Source organism: Antechinus flavipes, chromosome 4 (genome assembly GCF_016432865.1).
Source record: "Antechinus flavipes isolate AdamAnt ecotype Samford, QLD, Australia chromosome 4, AdamAnt_v2, whole genome shotgun sequence".
Lineage (NCBI taxonomy): Eukaryota > Metazoa > Chordata > Mammalia > Dasyuromorphia > Dasyuridae > Antechinus > Antechinus flavipes.
Genome location: NC_067401.1, coordinates 370,358,314 through 370,382,795, shown reverse-complemented (window position 1 = coordinate 370,382,795; position 24,482 = coordinate 370,358,314). Strand labels below are relative to the sequence as shown.

Sequence of the window (24,482 nt, the reverse complement as noted above, 5' to 3'; positions counted from 1 at the left end):
ATCATAAATACTAGAAATAGTGTGAGCAAAGTTGCTCCATGGAAAACTGAAAGCAGTAAGATTTGGCTGGGGGCATGATGACTAACATGAAGCTGGAAAAATAAATTGGACTTATCACTATTTAGAAGGGATAAGAGTCTACCCAAGAGTTAAGGATCATATTATGATAATGTGACCTGTACCACAAAATATTAAAAAAAAAAGAAAAGTAATAAGGTCAAGATTATTGAGTGGTTTGCAAAGAGAAGATAATTCAACCTACAAATGTTGGTTCCCTGAATAATAACTATATGTTCTATGACAATCTAGTTCTTTTCTCCAGATGAAAGGGAATTTGGGGACAACAACCTAAACATAATCTAAATTATACCATTTATAATCTTTGAGACTTGTGTGGGACTCATTTCCTCATTAATATAAGTAGGCCAGAAATGCCTCTAAGATCCTTCATAAATTTCATATATTTTTCCTATTCTTTTGATTTCCCAAATACAAATGTAAATTTTGTGTAGATCTGGTAAGCCCACCTTCAGAGAGATTTCAAATACCCCATTTACAATTTCCTTCTCCTTTTAATTGGATCTAGTCATTGTGATTGTGATTTTAAATGTTTATGAAAGCGTAACAGAATACCTGTGACTCCAGAAATAGTTGGGTCATATTTAGGTGAAAGATATCTTTGGATGAAAGGCAGTAGAAAAACAGGTCTAGGAGTTACAAATTCTCTCTTTCACTCAGGAAAGTTACTTTACTTTTCTCAGACTCACTTTCCTCATTTACTAAATGGCTTCAGATTTTGGCATCCCACTGTTACCTCATGATGTAGCTTATAAGAGTGGTTTTCATAATTTTTGTTTAACTTTTAATAATTCTGTTTCAAATGTGAGGCTGGACAATAATTACAATAATACAAGTTAATAAGCATCTGTTTATAAATTTGAAGTTTCTATTTTTTGATGCTAACCTCATTCTTCTGGTTGGCAGTGTCAGTATATAAATGAAGATTATTATCTAGTTTTTTAATATGTTCATAATTCATAGTTGCCAATAAGAGATTTCAGTTCTCTAGGGACACTATCAGAAAGAGACTAGCTAAACAGTACAGAGCAGAAGCAGGGGTCTCCAATCCATAATCAAATATCTAGATTGATTGTGTCACTTGCACTTGTATTGATTTCAATTGGAGTAGCTCACCCAAGGGAATAATAAAAATGTGGAATAAAACTGATTTATGAGAACAAAATAAATCCTTTTGTGAGTGGTAATGAATTGGTACTATTTAACCCTTTCAATCACAGAGTGAAAAACTATTTATTTTTTTGAGAATGCTGAGCTAGCCAAAAGAAGTCATATCAAAAATGCCAATAACTGTCAAATGCCATTACACTAAGTTGTAATGCTGTAGAAAGAATGACATTCTGAACTTGATGTAAGCCATCACTTGCCATGAGACATACTTTTAGCTTTCCTGGTCAGGTTTCTATGTGTCATCACAAATGATGGACCTGTATAACCAAAGGACTGTGGAATCACTCAATAAAAGTTTATTGTACTTATTTACATGATTTACAAGACAGTTGAGAAGCAAGAACAAAGTTCAGTTGCTCAGTTTTAACTTCATTTAATTTTTTAGAGCTAAAGATTGGTGCTGATCATATTGTTCTCTGATTAAACATAGTTCAATCAGAGACTTTGTATATTTGGATAACTGATTTTTAAAAAGGAGGATTTTATTCCAACAGTACTTGACATAATACTTGACTATAGTTAAGGTATGCTTAGAAAGGTGTTTCATATGGTTAAAAAAAAAAGGTTATTTAAATTGAAACAAATGACAAATTTAAATTCAAACAATCCACTTAATGAAAAAAGGAAAACTAAAAAAGTCACTTTCCTTGAAATCATGTGCCCCACCCCTTAAAATTTAAATGTCAATTGTTTATTTTTGTATGAAAATAGTTGAAGTTAAAGAATATATATATATATATTTAAAAATCTGGCTGTCCATAACTGCATGTATCTAAACTAATACGGCAAATAAACAATAAGCAGGTGACATAATTGGGCTGGTGGAACATAGGCAAAATTGACTTTGGAAAATTGTACTTTGTAATTTTACATTTTAAATGACCTCAAACTTCTCCCTAAAATGAAAGGTCATTGTTTTATTGTCATTTTTGTTTTGTTTTGAACATTATAATCATTGGAAAGTGATTGTGTATGACGGCAAATCACAGAATACTATGGTCTCCAATGAAATAAAGTTGAAGGAACTGAACCAGCTACACCTAGCAAAAGAACTCTGGGAGATGACTAAGAACCATTACATAGAATTCCCAATCCCAATATTTTTGCCTGCCTGAATTTTTTATTTCCTTCACATGCTAATTGTACACTATTTCAGAGTCTGATTCTTTTTGTACAGCAAAATAACAGTTTGGATGTGTATAATTATTTTGTATTTAATTTATACTTTAACATATTTAACATGTATTGGTCATCCTGCCATCTAGGGGAGGGGGTGGGGGGAAAGAGGGGAAAAATTGGAACAAAAGGTTTGGCAATTGTCAATGCTCTAAAATTACCCATGCATATAACTTGTAAATAAAAAGCTATTAAAAATTAAAAAAGAAAAATAACTTTAATAAAGATTAATTCATCCATAAAAAAATAAAGTTGAAGATCATTCAAAAGGTAAGGGAAAGACACATGACTGAGTATGATCAGATAAAATGATCACAAAAAAGAAAATGCACAGAAAGGTTGTGAAGGGGAAAAAAAAATATATGATGAGAAAAAAAGTACCCATCATTAGTAAGATAATAGGTAGTCCATGTGTTCCATCAGTATCCACTCAATATCATCAGAATATAACAAAGGTCTTTAGGATATTGGTAGAAATTCCTGTGTCAACCATGTAGGATTTCATTGACAAAAAATCATATAGGGTGGGCAGGCATAGATGGATTACAACTATAATTGGAGGGATTATCCATATTGATGAGCTTGCAGATCAATTGAAGTACTGAAGAGAATTAACTTTTACTAGAATTCTATTTCTACTTTTCAACTAATTATAATGGTATATAGACATGATCTATGTTTATAGTTCTAGAGGACAGAATCGGGGAATATTTTTAAATTTAATATATTTGTATTAAAAGGAAAAAAACACCCTTGTAGTGGGTAATGAGGGGGCTGACCAATTAGGCTCCATTACCTAAAGCATGTTCAGAATGCCCTGCCTGATACTACCCATGTGTAATAGACTATTTCTCTCCTTGTCAAAGTTGACAAAGATTTCCTCTGATTCTTTCCTATCAGTTTACTGCATAACAATGAAAAGCCTTTTAATTATTACTAAGACAAACCTCTGTGTGCATACAAAAAATATAAATAGATGAAGAAAATACTTTGACTTCTTATCCCTTTTCTCTCTCTCTCTCTTCTCCCTACTCCCAACAGTAGAAAGAGAGGGAAAGAACAAAACAACTGATAGAAAGTCTCTAAGTGAGGGAAGAAATAGCTGCGGCAGCTTCTCTCTTCTGCCTTAACTCCCAACGGGGTCAGCATATGGTCAAAAATACATGGTACTGCTGTTTCATTTTGTATTTTTGCATTTATTCTTTCCTGATATTGGATGAGAATGAGAAGCAGAATATGGTCTTTTAAGGTTCTAAAGATTGCAAGATCAACCAAAGATCCTCTTAGGAACTAGGAAACAATAATAAAAGCTATGCTACACCCAGAAGTGAACTTGATAAGGACTTGCCAAAGGAAGAGAAAGAACTGTCTGAGTCAGATGTATTCTTCCACACATTTTTGGGTGGGGGATATCATTTAGTGACTACTTTAAGTTTGAATCTATTATCCCCAAGGTCTGAGTGGGCATATTGAATGAAAAATGAATCCCTGCTTTCAGGGGTAAGGAGTTCTATACTTTGGACCAGGCCAGGTAAATATTTCTTTGCAAAAGTTAGTTGACTTTAATGGTTACTTTATAGTGACTGGATGTCCACTGTTTAGATGATAATGTAGAATATATATATGGATTTTGTCAATGATAAAAAAAAAGAAAACACTTCAAACCCTTTGGAACTGGTTACCAGTAGAACCCTGATTTTAAAAAATAGCAATGAGTTTTTGTGGACCCAAACTGCTTTTTGGAATAGGGCTTGGGAAAGTCATCCCAGAATCAATGCTATACAAGCAAAATTTTTGGTAGAGTTCTGACTATTTCTATTCTCATAAAACCATTCTGGGTTCCATTGTGGTCCAAGAAATATACAAATGCTTTTTTTTTTGTTTATTTGTTTGATTTCCAAATATAAATTATTTATTCATTCGCTGACAAATATTGAGCTCCTTCACATTTACTACCATCTCCCCTAAGAGTTTGATGGAAATAGCCCAGGACTCTAAAACCAACAGCCTTTATAATAGCAACATTTATATCAGAGGGAGTGCAGTTATCAACCTGGAATTTGCATTCTATGAAGACTTACTTTGGCAATTGCTGCTATAGGTACTACATCCACATCTATTGAAGACTCAGAAAAGAAAATCTTAGTCACCAAAGTCTTTGTAATTGCCAAATGGTTCACAATGAAAAAAAAATGTGATTTTATTACTGGAAACAATAATAAAAAAAGTACAAAGAATGTTTTGTCATCTTACTCTATGGGCCATATGATTTTTGAATCTAAAACCTTTCAGATGGGTCATTTCTTCCATTAAAATCTGACCTCCTTGAGGGCAGGGATTGACTTTCTTTTCAATTTATCATGAACATTTACCACAGTATATTTTCATACAATAAAGTGTTTACTAAATTTGTTGTTCATTAAGGTTTTGTGCTAGGTGTTAGAGATAATAATATAAGCAATAAAGAAGCACGATCCTTATCCTCAAGAAACTTACAAACTAGTATTAAAGATAAGACATATAGCCAAATAATTGTGATAATTGCCCAGCCACTTGGAAGGAGAAGGCCACTAGACACAGTGAATGGAAATGAGATCAATTCTATCTGTTAAGCTTATACTTGTCATGATGTTTAATGGAAGTATATGAAAGTAACTTTATTTATATCTACCAGCATAAAAAAGCTTTTAAAAAAATTAATACATTTTACTATTTACAATGAAACATAATTTAATTCAGTTTGATGGGTCCATAATGATTATAGCAGCATAATATTTTTTACTATAACTTTTTCACACATGCCATAGATTGTAAATCACAAAGTGAAAAAAAGAAAGTACCCAAAGCACAAAGATAACAAGAAATATTACTGCAAAGGAATAAATTATAAGGAAAAATGAACCACTCTAGGTTTAAGGGATTAAGGTCCTACTAGGGGAAATGCATATATTAATCAACTACATTTGCAGCTGGTTAAACATCATAATAAAGGTGAGACTAGAGCTTTTTAGAAAACCAAACATAGTGCATAGATTCCATTATTCATATTTCCCAGTGAGATTTTGATGATTTTCAATTCCATTGTCTCTTTGATCTCTTTATTGATTCTACTGCATGGTACAATAGTTTATTTCTATTAATATTACTTTTATTGTCATTGACATTATTATCTGACATTTGCATATGTTTACAAATTATTTTCCATATAGCTCCATGAAAGATGTAGTACAGATATTGGTGTCCCTATTTTTATTTTTATATATGAGAAAATTGAAATTCAGGGGTGATTTATTTGACATCAGAAGCTAGTAAGTACCAGAACTGAATCAGATCTAAGATTTCTGACTCCAATTCCAGGATGTATTCCATGATATAGTAATGAAAAATGAAAGGTTTACTTTCATGTAGTAACAACTATAGAGCTGATCATCTTTTTTCCAATTTGAATTAGTTATGTAACATTTTTAAATGGAAATGTTTAATTGAGGGAAGAAGTGAAGGACTCTGGAGTAAAATGATGTTCCTAAACAAATAATGTCTTTTATACCATTGTAAGAGTGAAAAAAGCTATTTCCATGCCAGGATTCAAAGAAGATAGTTGTGCTGACTAAAAGAAGGGTTTTGAGGAGAAGAGAGACATGCATATCATTGAAACAAGTGAAGAAAATATTCATGAAAATGATAGATTATTAATAAATAAGAGGAAATGTGGAAGATGAATATAACATTGTTATTTGTGCTTAATATTAACAGAGTTCAAATCATATTATAATTAACATTCTTATATCAAAAAATCTACCCTCCTAATGCAGACAGAATTATGTAATTCATATAATACCTTTCAAAACTAAATAGAACTTATTTTGAATTATCTGATAATTCATATTGTTTTTCTTTGTTAGCAGATACATTTAAAATAACTGCATATAGATAAAATATAATGTTTGTGATTTAAAATATTAAGGACCATAATAGTTCATATTTGATAGAATTTGTTGAGTTTACAATTTATTTTTCTCTAAAAATAATCACTGAATTGGCTTGCAAAACTATAAACAACTTTATATATGATCAAGTGATAGTAATGATTAAATGATTTACCTATGAATATACAATTTTTATTTTAAAAGGGAAACTACAGAGGCTAAAATCCAAAGAAGTCTTGCCCTTTATCTACTTACTATAAAGCACACTGACTCTTGTGTACCACATGGCTCCTTATAGAAGAATTAAAATCTAGTATTCTTCCATTTATATATGTGTTAAATTCACTTATTTCATGAGTAGCATGACATTTCAGTCCACAATTGGTATTTACATTCCATTATCATGTCATCTCTTTGATGGCTGTACAGAGAATATGCATTGGTTCACCATATCAAGAAAATGGTCAATTAGACATCAGACACAAATTCAATAAGCTCAGTATAAGTGTGTTTAACAGATGATTTCTTAAATAAATTTGATAAACTAATGTTGACCTCTTGGGTTTTTTTTTTAAAGAATTTGTACAAATTATACATGTCTGTAGTTAATTTTATTAGTCATGGCCAAAGATTCAATCATAGAAATTAACATGTTTTCTATATGTGTTTGATAATAACTTGGAAAATAGCCCCACTGCACGTTTCTATCCACCCCATATAGTAGACCAATGTAGATTTACTTATTATACTTATGAAAACTTTATTTTAATTTTAAAAGAATATTTATTTAAATATTTGAATAAGATAAAAATTTAACTAAGTTTAAACCAAATTTAATTTTCTTTATACACCAGGGAAAATGTATTTTTTGAAAAAATGGAGAGGGGACCTTTTTGTATTCTTCCTTTGTGCATTCCCTTATTAAGAAAGGATTTGGAATACCCCTCTCACACTGCCCTCACTTCACCCACTCAAAAAAAGTGACCATGCCTCCTAGGAAACTGAACATGAAAATGCTAAAGGATAAAATGACAATACATATGATTTTTTAATGGACAGATTTCTCAAAAACTTGTAAAGTTTTTGCATATTTAATTATATTGCAATATAAGGAGGTACGTTTAATTTAAGTGATTAAGATGAATGCTAGAGTGAATCATCTAACAAAGAGAAAAATTCTTTTAATAATATAAAAATCACAGTATCCTGCAGAATATGTTCCACAGTTTAGGTCATCACTGATTCTTTTGGCATGAATATTTTTCCCATGTAAAATATGTACATGAAAATATACTCTTTAAGTGTGAGGACAATGGATCCCTAATCTCTGAACTACTATCATAGAGAAATGTATTCAAATTGATTGAACAGAAACTCTGATTTTCAAATCATCCCCCTTTCCAAACTTTCCCACTCTGCCTAGGTAACATTTCAGGTACCTAGGTTTGTAACCAGGGTGCCCATTTGCAGATCCTTGTTCTCTCTCCTCTGTGTCCTGTACCAGATCTTACTATTTTCTTTTTATAGCATTTTTTCTAGATGTCTCTTCATCTCTAGTTACAGAGTTGGCTACTTTCTCAGTTAAGGTTCCCATCCTATTTCACCTGCACTACTACAATAGCCTTCTACTTGGACTCTGCCAAAACTCTCAAACCACTGTAATCCACATTCTACCAAATAGATAAAGCAATTTTCTTAAAGCACAGTTCAAATCATGTCATACTTCCAATAAACTTCACTTGCTCCCTATTACCTCCAGGAACAAATAAAAAGTCCTTTGTAAAGGACATAATAAATGTTTGTTGATTGAATGACTATTATCCCATTGACTGACACCTACCACATTCTTCAGTACAATACCATGTTATAAGCTGTATTGTATCACTACTAACAATTTCCCCATTGGCAGATTTTCCCAGAGGGCAGTATGTCAGATATACTGCCCTGCTCACTAGCATAGCTCTGAAAGTGCACATTTTCTTTGACACTAAAATACCGGCACAGGGGACTATAAAACAAAATTGTCCTTTTTTCTTATGGTGTTAGCCTTCTCGTTAAGCTCTACGGAAGACTGAGGTGTGGTTACATACATTTTTTTTTTTTTTACCTTCCCATGAAAACGAATGCCTCTGTATCTCTTTCTCCTTGTAATTTTTATGAAACACAGTTTACTTGGCAAGGAAGGGTACTCACTGAATCAGATTATGTGCTTAGGTCCCTGAATTTTTCTAGGTAACCTTGAGAAATTGACTACATTTCCATGGCTCTTAGAGATTTTTCAATTGAATAGCATTTGGATATACTGACTTTGTAAAACACTCTTATTGGTAACTAGCAAAGTCCAAGGAACAATTATTTTTTAGAGGGGGAAAAGGTGGAAAAAGACTGGCATTTGAAGGTAGTCTCTGAAATCTGCATTCAGCCGTTTTAAGTTTGTATAGTTTAAATTCTAAAAGTTTCTTTTGAATTCATTAAATAATATAATTATTTCATTTATCATTGTTTAGAGTTGAGAGATGAGGTTAGTCTGTGAATGTATGTAATACTATATATCTTTCTTAGCTGTTTCTACTGAAAGATCAGCTTCAATTACAACAAAGAAGGCATATTAAATAAAAGTCTTACTCAAAAGAAGAGAGGAGGTCCAATTACAAATATTTATACAATTAATCAAATTGATTTATTCCAACAACTGCCTTTATTTATTTGTTTGATCACAGGAAAATTATTTTGTGTTTTCTTAACTGCTTCAATTTTAAAAGACTTTTAAAATATAATAAAGCCTTTTAAAAATTACCCAAATCATTTTTTTTTAAATATAGCAAAGTTCATTAGTGCTTATTCTATGACAACTTTTGACTCTCTTCCTAGTAGAACCTTGAAGATATTTCAAAAGAAGTAAACCACCTCTGACCCATTTCTCCTCCTTCCAGATTCCAAGGATAGGTATTTTTGGGGATCAATAAAAAATGATTGACTGTAACCAATCTGAATTTGAGTTACCAATCCACTTTCCACCAAAGTGGCATTTCTGATTGATGATATCAAAAGGTCATTTCCATTCATCCATTTCCTTCAAGAGACCATAGTCTCCTTTACGCTGTTAAATGATTTTTTTTCTTTGCTAGGTTGCAGAATTGGGAATTAGGAGAAAAAGCTATTCGGGACCAAAATCTAAAGTACAAGTTAATTTTCAATATTAGATAAAAGTTGCCAGAACAATATAAAGCTGGGGATTAATGATTCCTGGTATTTTACCTTAGGAGCTCATATAAAATATAATCTGTCAGTCTCTCAAGTAATGGTAACTATACTCTAATTCATTCCAAAAGCAAATGAAAAGACCATTAGTTGCACAGGCATACACATACACACACACACACACACACACACACAATAATAGTTGCCTTTAAAATGTATAAGATTTATACCATAAGATATATATATAGAGAGAGAACAAAACTTAAAAAATTTTCATGTTATATGATATCCATTCTGTTACATGATTTCTTTTAAAATTTATATTGATAATTTGTATATTGGCAAAAAGCTTACTTATTTCATTTATCAATAACGTGACCTATAAATTTACTAGAATTAAAAAAAAGAATTACTCAAACCTTGATTTTTTATGATGCTGGGAGGGTATGAGATATATTTTTCTTTAAATAGACACTATTTTTTTTTCCTGTCATGAATTCAACATGTCTCAAACATAAGATATCAATGGCCTTGTAAGTAAAAAAAAAATAATTAAATTATGGATGTTCCTGGGAAAGAGCAATCACTCTAATTGTTATAGAGTCATCTTTGGGAGTAAACCACTCACCTGCTCAAGGTGAATGACGTTTCTCAGTACACAAGAGAGCCTTTTAGGAAATCGCTTCTTCCAGGTCAATAAATGGCACTTGAGTCCCACAGAAAAAAAAACTAATTTATAGCATATGTTGCTCATAATTGAAAACAGGATTGAAATCAGGTGGGATCCCACACTATTTCAGACACAGCATTTCCTTTTTCTGTTCAGCATAAGGAAAAACACATTTATATATATATATGTATATATATATATGTGTAATAAATATGTATAAATGTATATAGCACAGACACATATACTATCAATATGTACACATGTCCAAAATAATACTTGCATATATACATATATGTTTGTGTATGCATATATTTATATACACATATTGGGAGAAGAGAATTTGGTAGTGTATCAGATAAAAGCCTAACACATTGATTTGCATAGTAATAATTAGGATTGTTTAATTTAATTGGACAATTTTGCCCTCAGATTTTGCTTTGTCTCTTTTTCTTCATTCTTGTTTTTACTACATATCATTCTATCTCATGTAAAGCATACTTCAAAACTTAATTCTACCAAAAAACTTTCCCTAATTAATCCCAGCAAAAGACTTAGTAAGGGCTCAGCCTTTGTATATATATTCTTGTGATTATTGTATTGATAGGTTTATCTGTCTTATTTTCCTTATTAAATTAGTAACTATGAGAAAAAAAGACTAGGTCTAATCTTAAGTGTCACATCAGAAATTCTATATTTATCTGTGTAAGCACTAATTGGCATGTTGACATTTTGAGAGTCAACTAAGAAAAAGCAAAATATCTAGTTTTCATGTTGATTATCATTTTATGTGAGAAACTTTAAGGTTTTCATGAAAAACTCCCAAAACGTTATATAAATGGATTGATATCGATTCTAGAAATCAGAGAATATGAAATTTAATAAACTTTAGATATTTAGACATATAAATATTTCACAACATGATTTTAGGGCATTCCCATGACCTAAAAAGTCATCCAGTTTTCGTGGTTCTTTGTCTCATTTTTTTTTTATTAGTTGCTTCCTAGAAAGTAAAAATAATTTCCAAACACTCTTAATTCCTGCATTAGACTTTCCCTCTAAAAGTTGGTTCTTATATTAGAGATCCATTCACAATGACTGCCTAAGATCTAGCTAAGCACTTCCTACTAGTGGAATTTTTCCATCTTATAAATTCTAACCACCAGTCTTTAGCAGACATCACAGTAAAGGATGAAATACAGTTTTTCATTATGTCAAGGAAATAACCAATTAGCCATCAGACAATTCAATAAGCTTTGTGTAAATCTAGTGAAGAAATGATGTCTTAAATAAGTTTGATGAATTAATGTTTAATTCCTTTCTTGTAGATCACCCAGTGCTTCAGAATGGTCAGTATAAATGTGACTGGGCTGGTGACACGTGGAACAACATTTGAGGACACTTAACAAGGAAGAGCAAAGTTTCAGCAACAGTGAACAAATGGAATGGATTTTCTAGGATCTATCCTCAAGATGATTTCTCTTCATATAACCCCCACACCCCAATTTCTGAGTTGAGTTCATGTGGGCAAAATTCCTTAAGTCAAATATCGTAATTGCTTCCAATTTGCCTGTTTTGCTTTTGGCAATTAGCAAACTGAAATGTTATCATGAAGGAGTTCATCTCATTTATAAGACCAGGTTTTCCCTCTACTAAAATATGCAGGCACTCTGTTCTTTATTACCAGCAGGAGATAAATGGCTGGTTTTCGTTGCTGAAGAATATATAATGGTTAAAAAGTCACTTTTTTCCTCCAGCTCTACATAAATCACAGAACTAGTCAATATTTAATAATGCTTGCCTTGGTCTGGAGTCCCTTGATCACCCCTGTCATGTGTAATAGCTCCCTCTCCGATATCTTTGACATAAAAGCCCAGCTTTACTGCAATACTAACATGTAGAGGGTCATTACGGATCGACATTTACCTTAATCTGTGACTGCCAACCATGAACCGATAAATTCCAGCAGATTCCACTGGGAGAAATCAGTAAACTTCTCAGTGGAAAGAACTGAAGGAAAATTCTGCCGAGAACAGAATACATTTTCTACAAGGGCTGCTCTGCAAATGGGTTCTGACTTTTGAAAGTTCTCTTGCTGCGCGGCTTTGCAACATTTAATACCGTTTTGATGGTTTGAAAGACGGGATGACAACCGAGGATGACATGACTTAGAAGGCAAGCAGAATTTTTCTCTGCAAAAACAATGCAAGATTAAACACAAGGGGGAATATGGCTTTTGCATTATTCACCCTGCTGCCTTGGTGGAAATGGCTGGGCTGTCATGGGTCCAGCCTAAATGTTGCTCCTTTTTTAAAAATCGATCATCACTCCTTCACCTCATAATCTTACAAGTACTTCACAGCAGAATACATCAAAGCCCTTATTGCATTAAAAAGAGGGGCTCATGGGTCTTTGAGAGGGATCAACTAAGACTTCCCAACATACATTCAACTCTTTCTAGACACATGCTTACCAAATCAGTAGACAAATAAGTACATTCTCTTAGAATTTTGAAAACTTGCCCTATCTATTTCTTTGCTAGCCACTTTTAAGATGGAAAGGAACCAAGCGTTAATGTTTCATGGGGTTTCCTTTTTTCCCCTTTATTGTACAAAAAATACAGATAATTCAATGGAACTTTTGCTAATGAGTTTTTTATATTAATAACCTGAATGATAACCCTTAATATCCCAGATCTTCTCATAAAAGACTTATATTAAAACTAGATCTCAATTCAAAATGCTATTAGACAAGGATTAAAATGCCAAAAAGGACAAGTAAATTTTCAGTTGTATACAAATTATTTATGATTTTTCCTTGAGTAATAAATTTTCTAATATATGGGCACCTAGTGAATTAAAGTTTTTTATCACTTTATCTGAGGACAATAACCTTTAAAAATTATTTCAAATAGCTTTAATAGAGAAATCAGTTATACTGTCAACTTATTGTAAAAAAAAAATACCCACAAAGAAATCACAGCAGACCCTTCCAAAAATATTCAACATAGATAACAAAGTTTGCTCTTCATATATTTGGTGTTTCTTAAACAGAAAAAAAGACAACATTCCTATTAGGGACATGTGCATATAATTTGTGTTTTGAGTTTTTTGGGGGTGGGGGAGAGGGTAAAGGGGGAAAGCTAATCTCTCATTCTTTCAATAAGAAAATGCTTTGGATATTGAATTCACATATTTCCACATCTGTAAATAGAAAGGAGGCAATTACTTTTATGATTCTTTAAAATTGTGAACAAATTACCTTCCTCCACATAGAAAAGCCCAGTAAAAAAGACTATATAGGTCAAGCGTCCATTAGGAGAGACAGGTGCTTCCCACTTCAGTTTGACTTCTCGGGGTCCCTCTCTGATGACAAACACTCTCACAACCCCTTCAGGAGGTGCTTCATTTGTCCTATTTTCTACCTGTAAATATAAAGTTGACTTTTTATTTGTGAATGAAAAAAAGCCTCTTTTAAAAATATATATTTCTTCTGAGAATTCCTATTTGTGAAATAAACTCTTTTGACAGGAACATCTTGTCTAAGTGCTACACACTGCCATCAGAATCAAAACAAACATAATGTTTGTGGTCTCTTGCTTCTGTGCTTGAAGTTGAAGTGCCTGAATGAGGTATCCCACTTAGGATCATACACTAAAGCACAGAGCACTAAGGTGGACCTTATATCCACAAGTACAGACTGCCTATATGTGCCAGGGAAAAATAATACTTCAGCCAGATGCGTCATAACTATCATCCAGCCAATAATCATAAAAATGTCAGTCTTAGTAAAGACCTTAAATAGACCAAATTCCTCATTTTACAGATAAGGAAACTAAGGCCTTAAACACATAAGTGACTTAAGTATCCAGAGTCACACATTTTACAGTAATAGAAACAGGATATGAATTCAGATTTGTCTGACTCTAAGGCCAATTCACTTTCTGCCGCACTAGGCTATATAACTCAATGTGCCATGATTTGTTTATAAAGTGGTATGAATGGAATGACAGCTACCTTGGGCTTTCTGCTGATTCTACCAGTCTATCAAAAAAGCTGTCCCAATCAACTTGACTGAATCAGAGCACTTCACAGAGCCCTTCTACTCTTTGCACATAGAGATGGTTCCAGTCAATTAGAAGTTCCATCAACAAATAAAGACTTCTAAACTGTACCTTAGTGATTCCTTCCCTAAATTTTTTTTAATTGTGGCTTTTAATATAAAATTGTGAAAACTGGCTTTGCTACATTGCATTTTCTACAGAAACAAAGAAAAGCAAGGCAAAGGAAATAAAAGTCAATTTTTGAAATAAAAGCCAATTCAATTCCACAGTGACCTGAAATAAATAGCAACAATATAAGTCAAAAGTTGCAAATGATTAAAAGAGCCAAACTACAAGGCAAAAAGGAAGTAGGCAAAGGAACAAAATGATGATAAAGAGATTCACAATTTGTTGTTTATCTCAATCATAGATTTATAGGATCATAGATTTAGAGCTAGAATAGACCAATAGTTATCAAACTTAATTGCCTTATTTTTTTTTAATAGAGTAGAAAACTAAGATGCAAATTGAACAACTGACTTGCTTAATTTCATAAAGTTAGTACTTAAAGTATGTCTCAATTCTTCCTAAATCTGAATTCAGTATACCATCTATTATAATACACAGTATCTGACTTATGTAAGCTAATTAACTAAAACCAATTTATAAACATCATTTATAATTATATGACCTTTTAAGACTTATTGACTACCCTGATAAATATGAACCCATACAGAGGGAAAAAGATCATATCCTCAAAAAATATGTGATCCAATCTGAAAGTAAATGAACAAAACATTTTTTCATTTCATTTTGGCCTATATACTTTTTTTAGTTGTAGATGTGTGTGTATGTGTGCGTTTAAATAAAATCTTTGTTTCCTTTCTAGTTGAAATTCCTTAAGCTTCTTAAGGAAGTACTATATCTGATAGAAAAATTGTCATTTTTTCATTATTTTTATATATCTTTACAAATTACTGGCTTAAACTCATGGTTGTGATCTATTAGAGATTAATTGTCCTAAAATAATTGAACCAAAAATGAAATAAAGAATTAAGGTAATTACGATAAAAATCAACCCTTCCCAAATATGTTTGCCTCAATTGTTTGATTATTTTAGGCAAAACTATAGTTAAGCTGCAATTATTGGGTTAATAACCCCAATTTTCACTTTATTTGCATGTAGAGAGGCAGCCAGAACTTTGCATTGTAATTTTACAATTAGATTTGTTAATAGTTTTCCAGGAAATAAAAACAGGAATTTCCATATAATGAGACTTATTTTTCCCAGTAAGAAAATTACATTTATGATCATTTGAATTCTCAATGTTACTTAAGTTAAGTATATATTAGATTCATATTTTCAAAATACAGTGGATTGTTGTAGCCACAAAATTTTACTTCATTTTTTCTGTTTCTTATTTTTTTTTATTTACATGGAATTCGACTGGATATTAAGATTACACATAAGCCTATATGCCCCAATAGGCTTTTATTGAGTAAAAGTAATGATGTAAAGATATTTTTAAAAGCAGCAAAATAAACAAAAGGGTATTAGCTAAACTTTTTTTGGCATTGTAGAAGGGCCACCTTTTAAAAAAACTTTTAGCTTGTGCTTTGTGTGGTTTTAGCTTTCTGTTATCTAAAACTAATTGTTGGCATGAAGTCATTCAAGCCCATTCATTGAACAAACACAGAGAGAAAGAAAGAGAGAGACAGAGACAGAGACAGAGAGAGAAACAGAGAGACAAAGAGAGAAACAGACACAGACACAGAGACAGAGAGAGAGCCAGAGAGAGCTAGAGAGAGAGAGAGACAGAGACAGAGAGACAAAGAGAGAAACAAACACAGAGACAAACAGAGAGCCAGAGAGAGAGCCAGAGAGAGAGAGAGAGAGAGAGAGAGAGACAGAGAGAAAGAGAGAGAAAGGGGGGGCAGAGAGAGAGAAAGGCAGAGAGAGGGGAGCAAAGAGAGGGGGGAGGAGAGAAAAAGGGGGGGAGAGAGAGAAAGAGAGAAAGAGAGAGAGACAGAGAGAACACTAACATAAATTCCATTTGTACATTTAAACTTCAGTAACTTGGGTTATAAGTAAGGGGATGAGGGGGGGGGAGGAGGCAGTGGGGTGAATCCCATTGAAAGTATATATTTATAGAAGCAGCAAGGCATCACAGGCTCAGTAAATAGTACACTGGGCCTGGAGTTAGGGAAACCTGAGTTCAAATTAGATGTCAGATTTATTTTAGCTGTGTCTGGGACAAGTGACTTCAACTGCCTGCTTCAGACTCTCCAATTATAAAAGAGAGATAATAATAGCACCTACCTCACAGGGTTATTAGGAGGATCAAATGAAACAATGCATATAAAGTGCTTAAGGCAGTAACTGGTACACAGTAGGAACTTAATAATTGATTGTTCTATTCCACTAAACCAATGTAAGTACTGAATAACTATACTTCACTATTGCATTCAGTGCATTCTGGTTTCAGTCTGTGTAACAAAGTAAAATAGTTGCTATACTTGAGCGGTATTAGCTGCATTTTCTGGCTAGCATGAATAAGACTAAGCAAGTTGTGAGAAGAATGTTTGTTAACATACAGATGTTAATAGAATACAAGCAACAATGATACATAAGAGGAACTGTGATTTTCTGTTCCACTGCTTTTGATTATTTAAGTGACCAATGACAAATGATTTAATCTCTGTGGGCCTCAGTTTCCTTAACTGTAAAATGCTTATGCAGAATATTCTCTAAAGTTTTCTTCAGTTCTATATCTTATGACCATCTGTCCATTAAAATTAGAATGAGAAAAGTGGGAGAAATTAATATCCTAGAGTCAACCATAGTTTTGAGAACTAAGCTTTAGAGCCCATTAATATAATTCATATATTCTGAAGTAATATTAGTCAGAAAAATGCTGAAAAAATGTACTTTATGTATATAGAGTACAAAAGTACCAAGGAGATCATTTGGAGAATGACAAAAGAATTATACCCAAAAATATTTGAAAGTGACGGAAAATCATTTTTAACAGTTACTTTTTTGTCTGTAACTCTGTGGAAAACATAATTTCAGCCATTGCAAAAAAAACAAAACAAAACAAAAAAAAAAAAAACAATCTAATGATGAGATAAGAGTAATTTTGCCAAAAAGTTTATATCCTGAAATTGTTTTTTTTTTTGCTTGTGATAGTTACATTTTCATTTATTTAGAATTGATATTGTTCATAGAAGGTTAGTCTGCCAAAACTTTAAACAATAAGGAAACAATACAGTTATAAATCACAAAGGAATATTTTCCCAAATAGAATAAACACAATTCTCTTTCAAAATGAACACACAAGGAGACCTCCTTTTCTTATGTATTTACCATAATATCCATAAATTATTGTGTTCACTAACTTAGAACAGTGGTAAAAATAGATGAAAAAGATCTATACCTGCTTATTAAATTTATCAAATCAAAGATTTAATCACATATATTTTCCCCTTATGGTGGCATTGTCTTTTCTTAGCATCTTTTAAAATTACTTAATGTGTATTAACTAAAGAGATACCACATATTAATAGTTGTTAAAATGTATAAGTATGCTATAGTTTTTAAAAACAATATATAATAATCAGTTTTCAAAATATAAGATTAGAAAAAAATAGCTTCTCTAAAAATGCACAGATACATTGTTAGATGATTTTCTGAGGGAAATGATCAGCTAAAATTGAATAAAACAAATGAAATTTGACTTAGTAATTAGTGCCAGTAAGAAAAATACATATATACATACACACACACATACATATATATATATATATATATATATATATACACACACATGCATATATATGGGTATGTGTGTATATTCATGTATGTGCATGTATATATAGATAGATATCATGAATTATTCATAGTTGTTTGTGTGTCCATTTTGAAAGAGAATTGTGTTTATTCTATTTGGGAAAATATTCCTTTGTGATTTATAATTGTATTGTTTCCTTATTGTTTAAAGTTTTGGCAGACTAACCTTCTATAAACAATACCAATTCTAAATAAATGAAAATGTAACTATCATAAGCAAAAAAATAATTATTCATTATTTGTTTAAATTACATTCATTGAGGTCTACTTAAAGAATGTACTCTCAAAGATATGTACCTCTCTACTAATTGGTTAAATTTGTTAGGCCACACCTTTATATTTGCAGAACAGAAAAACCTGCCTCTAAAGATAGTTGCATATTGTCTTCAATCAATAATGCACATTAAATAAAAGATTAGCAGCAAAAATAGCTACTTATGTAATATCAGTTTGCTACTGGGAGAGTTATCTGGCATTATTAGGGTACTCAGAAATGCAAAATTTTTAAAGCAGGATTTTTACTGTAATAGATATAAAAATCTTTCAGAAATCAAATGAAAATGGGGGTTTTAACTTCCTGGCAGTATTTAGTTGAGTTGTTCTAAATAAAGATGTGGCTGTTCAATGTCTGTGATTAGAGATAGATCACTGGCTTGGGAAAAGAGATTGCATACTGTGTACAAGATGAACAAAAGTACCAAGGAGATCAAGTTATGCACTGAATTGTACTCCAAGTCAGAATAAAGCCTGAAATCTGAGAAACCAATTTATGATTTTTCTCTTTGACAGTATGTTGGGACATTTTATTCTTTAAAATCACATCATTCCCAAACATTATAGTAAGCATATGCACAACTATCTTATATGTTCAGGGCATGGCTACATTAAACAAAAAAATAGAGAGAGAGAAAGGAATGATTCTACCAAAATCACAGTTTGTTGTTTTAATTCTTTAAAAAGTAGAAGCTTCTGTTTTACATAAGGTTATGTGTATGTGAGACACACAGGAACACAGAAACAAAGAATTCATTTTCAAACAGAACAGAAAAATTGGCTAAAAGCCCTTCATGCTTTTAAGAATAAATATCTATTACAAAATAGTTTCAGCTATAAAATCTTTAATGATAATGAAGTTTGCAGTTGAATACAATAGATTATGCTTCAGCCACATTGAAAGCAACTCATCTTGGAAAGAAAATGTGAAGTGTGATCCAAAACAAAAAGCAAATATTAAAACTCAAAACTGATTTTCAAGGCAATATTTGTATTTTATCTAATGAAAACAATGAATCTTCATTATGGGCGATATCTTTCTTAAGAGGTTACCTTCTAAATACACTACATAAACTGAATCATAACCAAGCTTAGTGAAGGGAAAGACAGACCTGTGTTTCAGGCTGGCTGCCAAATAGGCTATTGGAGGGATGGAGAAAATGATATGATTGTCTGAGGAGTTAATAATTATCTGAGGAATAGAGTTGCAATGAGAACTTTGTAGAGAAGAGGCATTCTTTATTTCTCAGGAATGTTTTTCTTTTCCAGAACTCTAGCATCATCTCTACTCTTTATGTAGTCAAACAAGATCTCCATTTAGGATCCACAGGCAGTTAGATGTGATTTGTTTACAATGGGGTAAGTATTTTCTACATGCAATTTTAAAAAATCTGTTGTCTCCCCCTCAGAACTGAACTCTTTAAGAACAAAAACTTTTTTTTGCTTTTCTTTCAATCTTTAGAGCTTAACACAATGCCTATCACACAAAGAATGCTTAATAAATGCTTCCTGACTAACAGTTTCAAATGAATAACAAATTTGACCCAATGCCCATAGCAAATATAGCTAAAAATAAATACAAAGGAGAATGTAATAGAAAAATTAAGATCACCCCAAAGAAATATAATCTTTTAACAAACATTAAGTATTATTAATTATAAAATATTGTGTTATAAAAACAACTTACTTTTTTTGCTATTCTGATGATCTATTGATTGGTAGGAAGGAATCAGCATCTAATTTTTCACATTTCTTCTTTTCAAATATCACAAATTGATATTAACATAATCCCAAATCCTGAACATATGGCATTCTCTATCAGACTAAGATGATAGTTTATTTTTATACATTAGATTAATTCTCTGGATTTACAAATTAGTATACCTTCTTATTTGGATAATTATGTTTTATTTTTATTATATTCTTTCAATCATATTTATTCCCCTTATTAAAATCCTCATCTTCTTACATTACTAATTATAAATTTTCTCTATATTTTCTATATAAAGTAAGTTAGGCTATATTTGTATCCTTTAAACTTACTGACTTTTTTTTTTCATTTCAATGTGTATATTTCATCTTTTCTTCATAGCAGCTGCAACCTACCTATACATTTGAACAAGACATAATAATTATCAAATCCTTTCTAACTCCTGCATAATAAGGTTTATAAAATGTCACATTTTGCCTTATGAATTAGTAGTAACCAGAATGAAGCATTACCATTTACCCTGACATTTACTGCCATTCACCAAGGATTACATTCTTGAGAGAAAATCCAAAATACTCACCAGTGGCCCCAAAGCACAACCTTTGGCTGTGCATGCCTGGACTCTGAAAGAATGCAAACTCCAAGGAGCAAATCCTTGAGCATAATAGCTGAGGTGTGATGAATTCTGCATTAGTACACCATCTATGTATAGTCCATAACTTGTTAAAATACCTAGGAAAGCAATAAATTGCTATTAGCATATTTCCATAGTTTAGGATGGTATGTCACAAGAATATAGTATATGTTGAAGGGGTTTCCAGTTGTACAGGAACAATGAATCATTGAACTGTAGAATGTCACAGCTAGAAGAGACATTAGAAATTATTTAGCCAAACCTGCTCATTTCACAGATAAGAAATATGATTCTAGTGACTTATGCAAGAAGGCATAAGTTACAACTCAACACATTGTTCCTAGTCCAAAACTCTTCTCTTTCATTATTCTTCCTATTTTAATATATCTATTACTGTAATTAAGTATTCAAAAATAAATAGTCTAGATAAAATGTATTTTTATGAAATGTCTTTGAGCTGCCACTAATTTTATACTACTCCTTTCTACACTAATGATCTTCATGTAGTGAAGATGATTCTGAGTTCTTGAATAGGCTGCTGGAACACAAGCTGTGAAAGGTCCAAATGAGAAAAAGTATGAGTGCAGCAAGGGACAATTATAATTGATGATGCCAACAACAACAATGATGGTGAAGATTAGCATTTACAAATGCCAAACACTGTACTGAGCAATTTACAAATATTATCTCATTTGATATCACAGCACCCTGAAAGGTACGTATTATTATTATTATTATCCCAATTTCATAGATGAAGAAACTGAGACAGATAGAGATTAAGTGCATTGCCCCACTAGTATCTAAGGCCATATTACACTTAAATCTTCATGATTTCAGGCTCATCTATACTCACTAGATGCCCAAAGCCTCTCTAAATTCAGAGAGATCAGTAGTTAGAAGGCTGGTCATTAAATGATGATCTCAATAAACCATAAACATAGAAAATATAAAATTGTCTTTGATCTTTGATACTTCCCCTTCTACTTCAAGAGTGATCATGGCAGAGCTCTAGAAAAAAGGACAGAGGGAATGAATATTGATAGTACTATAAAATAATCTATAAAGATTAATTTAATTATTGACACTATAAATGTGAAATTTTCTTAATGACCAATGAATTGTCATACTGCTAGAGAAGCTGAACAATATCAATATTGATTCTTTCCTATACATAAAAGAAATGAATGAAAAAGATCAAAATCATATACACTATTCATAAACCTCATGAATGTTTATCTGAAATATTTTTCTTAAGAGCTTGCTGGAAATAGCAAGCTGGAAATATTATAACGAAACATCAAATTAACTTTAAAAATAGAAAAGATTCATTACCAAAATAAGAGTAAATCTTTACCTGTTATCTATATGTAGTGAAACATTAACTCCTTAGATCAAACACTAAAATTGATACTAAAGCTTATCTAGGAGAACACTAGTCCTGGAAAGAGCTCTCATGAAAGAAAAGCTTTGTACTTAATCGTAGTAATTCATTATGAAGAAGTAAACTAAGAGGGAGGGGACATTCAAGATCAGGATATCCACCAAGTGATGAATTCTTTCACAATAGTAATCTATGAAACAAACAAACAAACAAATTAAAATCCTTGAAGATATATTTTTTATCTCTGCAAATATTATGTTAAAGAGGTAGAAAGGAGTTAAAACTTACAAATTTCAAATGAACTATGATTTTTTAGTCTGTTAGTACTCAAAACGTGAGGTCTTGATCTAATGACCAATTACAATAGAAAAGAAGAGCACATTAATCTTGACATGCAAACCATAAAAGAAACCAAAAGATAGAAGGAAGTTATTCCTAAATAGAAGGATGACTACAGTTTCTCCTTAAAGATGCAAATAAAGGAGTTAGAATAGTTGGTTTTTCATCTAAAAGCAAAGGGAAAAACCAATTTTATGAGATCCTTGGTCATTCAAATATCTGTGTTCAAATATGCATTTGCAAAAACTCTACTATGAAAACAATTTAAATTATAAACTGACATCTACAACAAGATAATGCAGATGATGAAAAAGTAGATGAATTCAATTAAAATTTATAGGATTTTCTTAATTACATCAAAATATGATTAATATTTCACAAAGTTTAATATTTACAATACAAGAATATGTCATATCACTTGAGTCACAAGAACTTTATAAGGAAAATAGTACACATATTATAGAAAGGAGGCTGATTGTCAAAAGTTAAGTGACTTGATCAAGAATGACAACTAGTACATGTCAAAAGTAAGATTAAAATCCTGGTCTCTCTTGACTACATGTGTAGTAGTCTTTCTACTTAGCAACACACAGTCCTTAACAATCAAGTGACTTCAAGACAAAAGTCAGCAGAGAGAAGGTTAAATGACCTTGTGCAAAGTTACATGGGTAGTAAGTATAATATTCTAATGCAAATTCAATGACTAGCTACTGATCTCAGTAATTCCCAAAACTCAACTCATTGATTTCTTATGGTAAAAATAAAAACCAGAACTAAATTGGAAGAATAAAAATGAAGAGAAATGGTAGACAACTTAGTTTTAATAATTCATCCTGAATTATTAAACAACTAATGAAGCCAAATGGGAGATGGATAAAAGGATAGATATCAAGACAGGTTTTCACTCTTTTCTATGGAAATTTAAACTTCTTTAATCATTGTCACAAGAAAGAGATTCAAAAAAATTAGAAACTACCTAATCAACAAATATTTGATGTTCTTGCCAACATGAGAGATGAAAGCCAAAAGTAGCACTAGATTTAGAATGAACTTATTCATAAAATCTTCTAGAAGAAAATTGAAAGATTGTAACCAGTATCACATCATAGTCTTCTATAGAGACTTCACCCTGAAGCCAAAGACCAAAGACTATATATTTTATGTCATCATTCTTCTAGTGATATGACTATAAGTTGGGGAATATCAGTTTCAGAGGAATTAAAGTTGCAGGTCACCCAAAGGGTCTTTGCTCAAGAGAACACACACACACACACACACACACACACACACACACATTTTTCTACACAAAAAGACAAAGTTACAGAATTGTTGGCAAGAGAGACAATAAAGTCAAATCATTATAAGAGGATTTAAAAATGAAACTGAAAAGATTACAAACAGATTAAAATTGGAAAAAGTCTATAGATATTTCCATGATAAATTTCCACCCACAATGATAGCAGAATATTTAGAACTTAACCTCGTGGTCTTTAATATGTTATAAGAAGAAATAAAAATGGGACTGAAACAAAGATGGTGTTACAAGCTAAACTACACTGAGAAGGAAAGTATTAGAAATAGCAAAATTTTGAATAATTTCAAAGATTAGTCTTAAAATATTTCAATGCAAGATTCAAATGAAATAAATTTCTTATATATGGTAACATTCTCCAGATGGCCTCATTTATGGGTGATATTATACTGACTGAAGTACAGAAGACCAAGGAGCTTCCTAAATGAGATTCATTATTATTAAAGAGTTCAGTCTAGTCACACAATAAATTTGAGTGGATTAAATATATATAATGTTTTTCTGAACTTCATGGTCTCTAGAAACTCATTATTCTACAAAATGAAATAAATTCAAACAGCTTCATTGGCCATTTCCCAATGTGACTGCAGGATGCATCATACCTCTTCCCATAACCTTTACTCTAGGGCTTTTTAAAAAAAAAATCATTAGGTTGTGAACTATATGAGGGCAAAATCTGCTCCATCCCTTTCTTTGTATCTGTAGGGCTTAACACAATGCTT

General features: G+C 31.7%; 1 protein-coding gene across 1 annotated transcript in view; it reads right to left on the bottom strand.

Annotated features, from left to right (window-relative positions):
* The window catches only part of USH2A (usherin), a 998,601-nt gene that overhangs the window by 414,192 nt on the left and 559,927 nt on the right, over window positions 1-24,482 (bottom strand). Inside the window, exons 35-36 of the mRNA XM_051996749.1 lie at window positions 20,675-20,826; window positions 13,480-13,642 (exon numbers count right to left, since the gene is read on the bottom strand). Of these exons, the coding sequence (XP_051852709.1) occupies window positions 13,480-13,642; window positions 20,675-20,826 (315 nt within the window). The remainder of the gene's footprint in view (window positions 1-13,479; window positions 13,643-20,674; window positions 20,827-24,482) is intronic.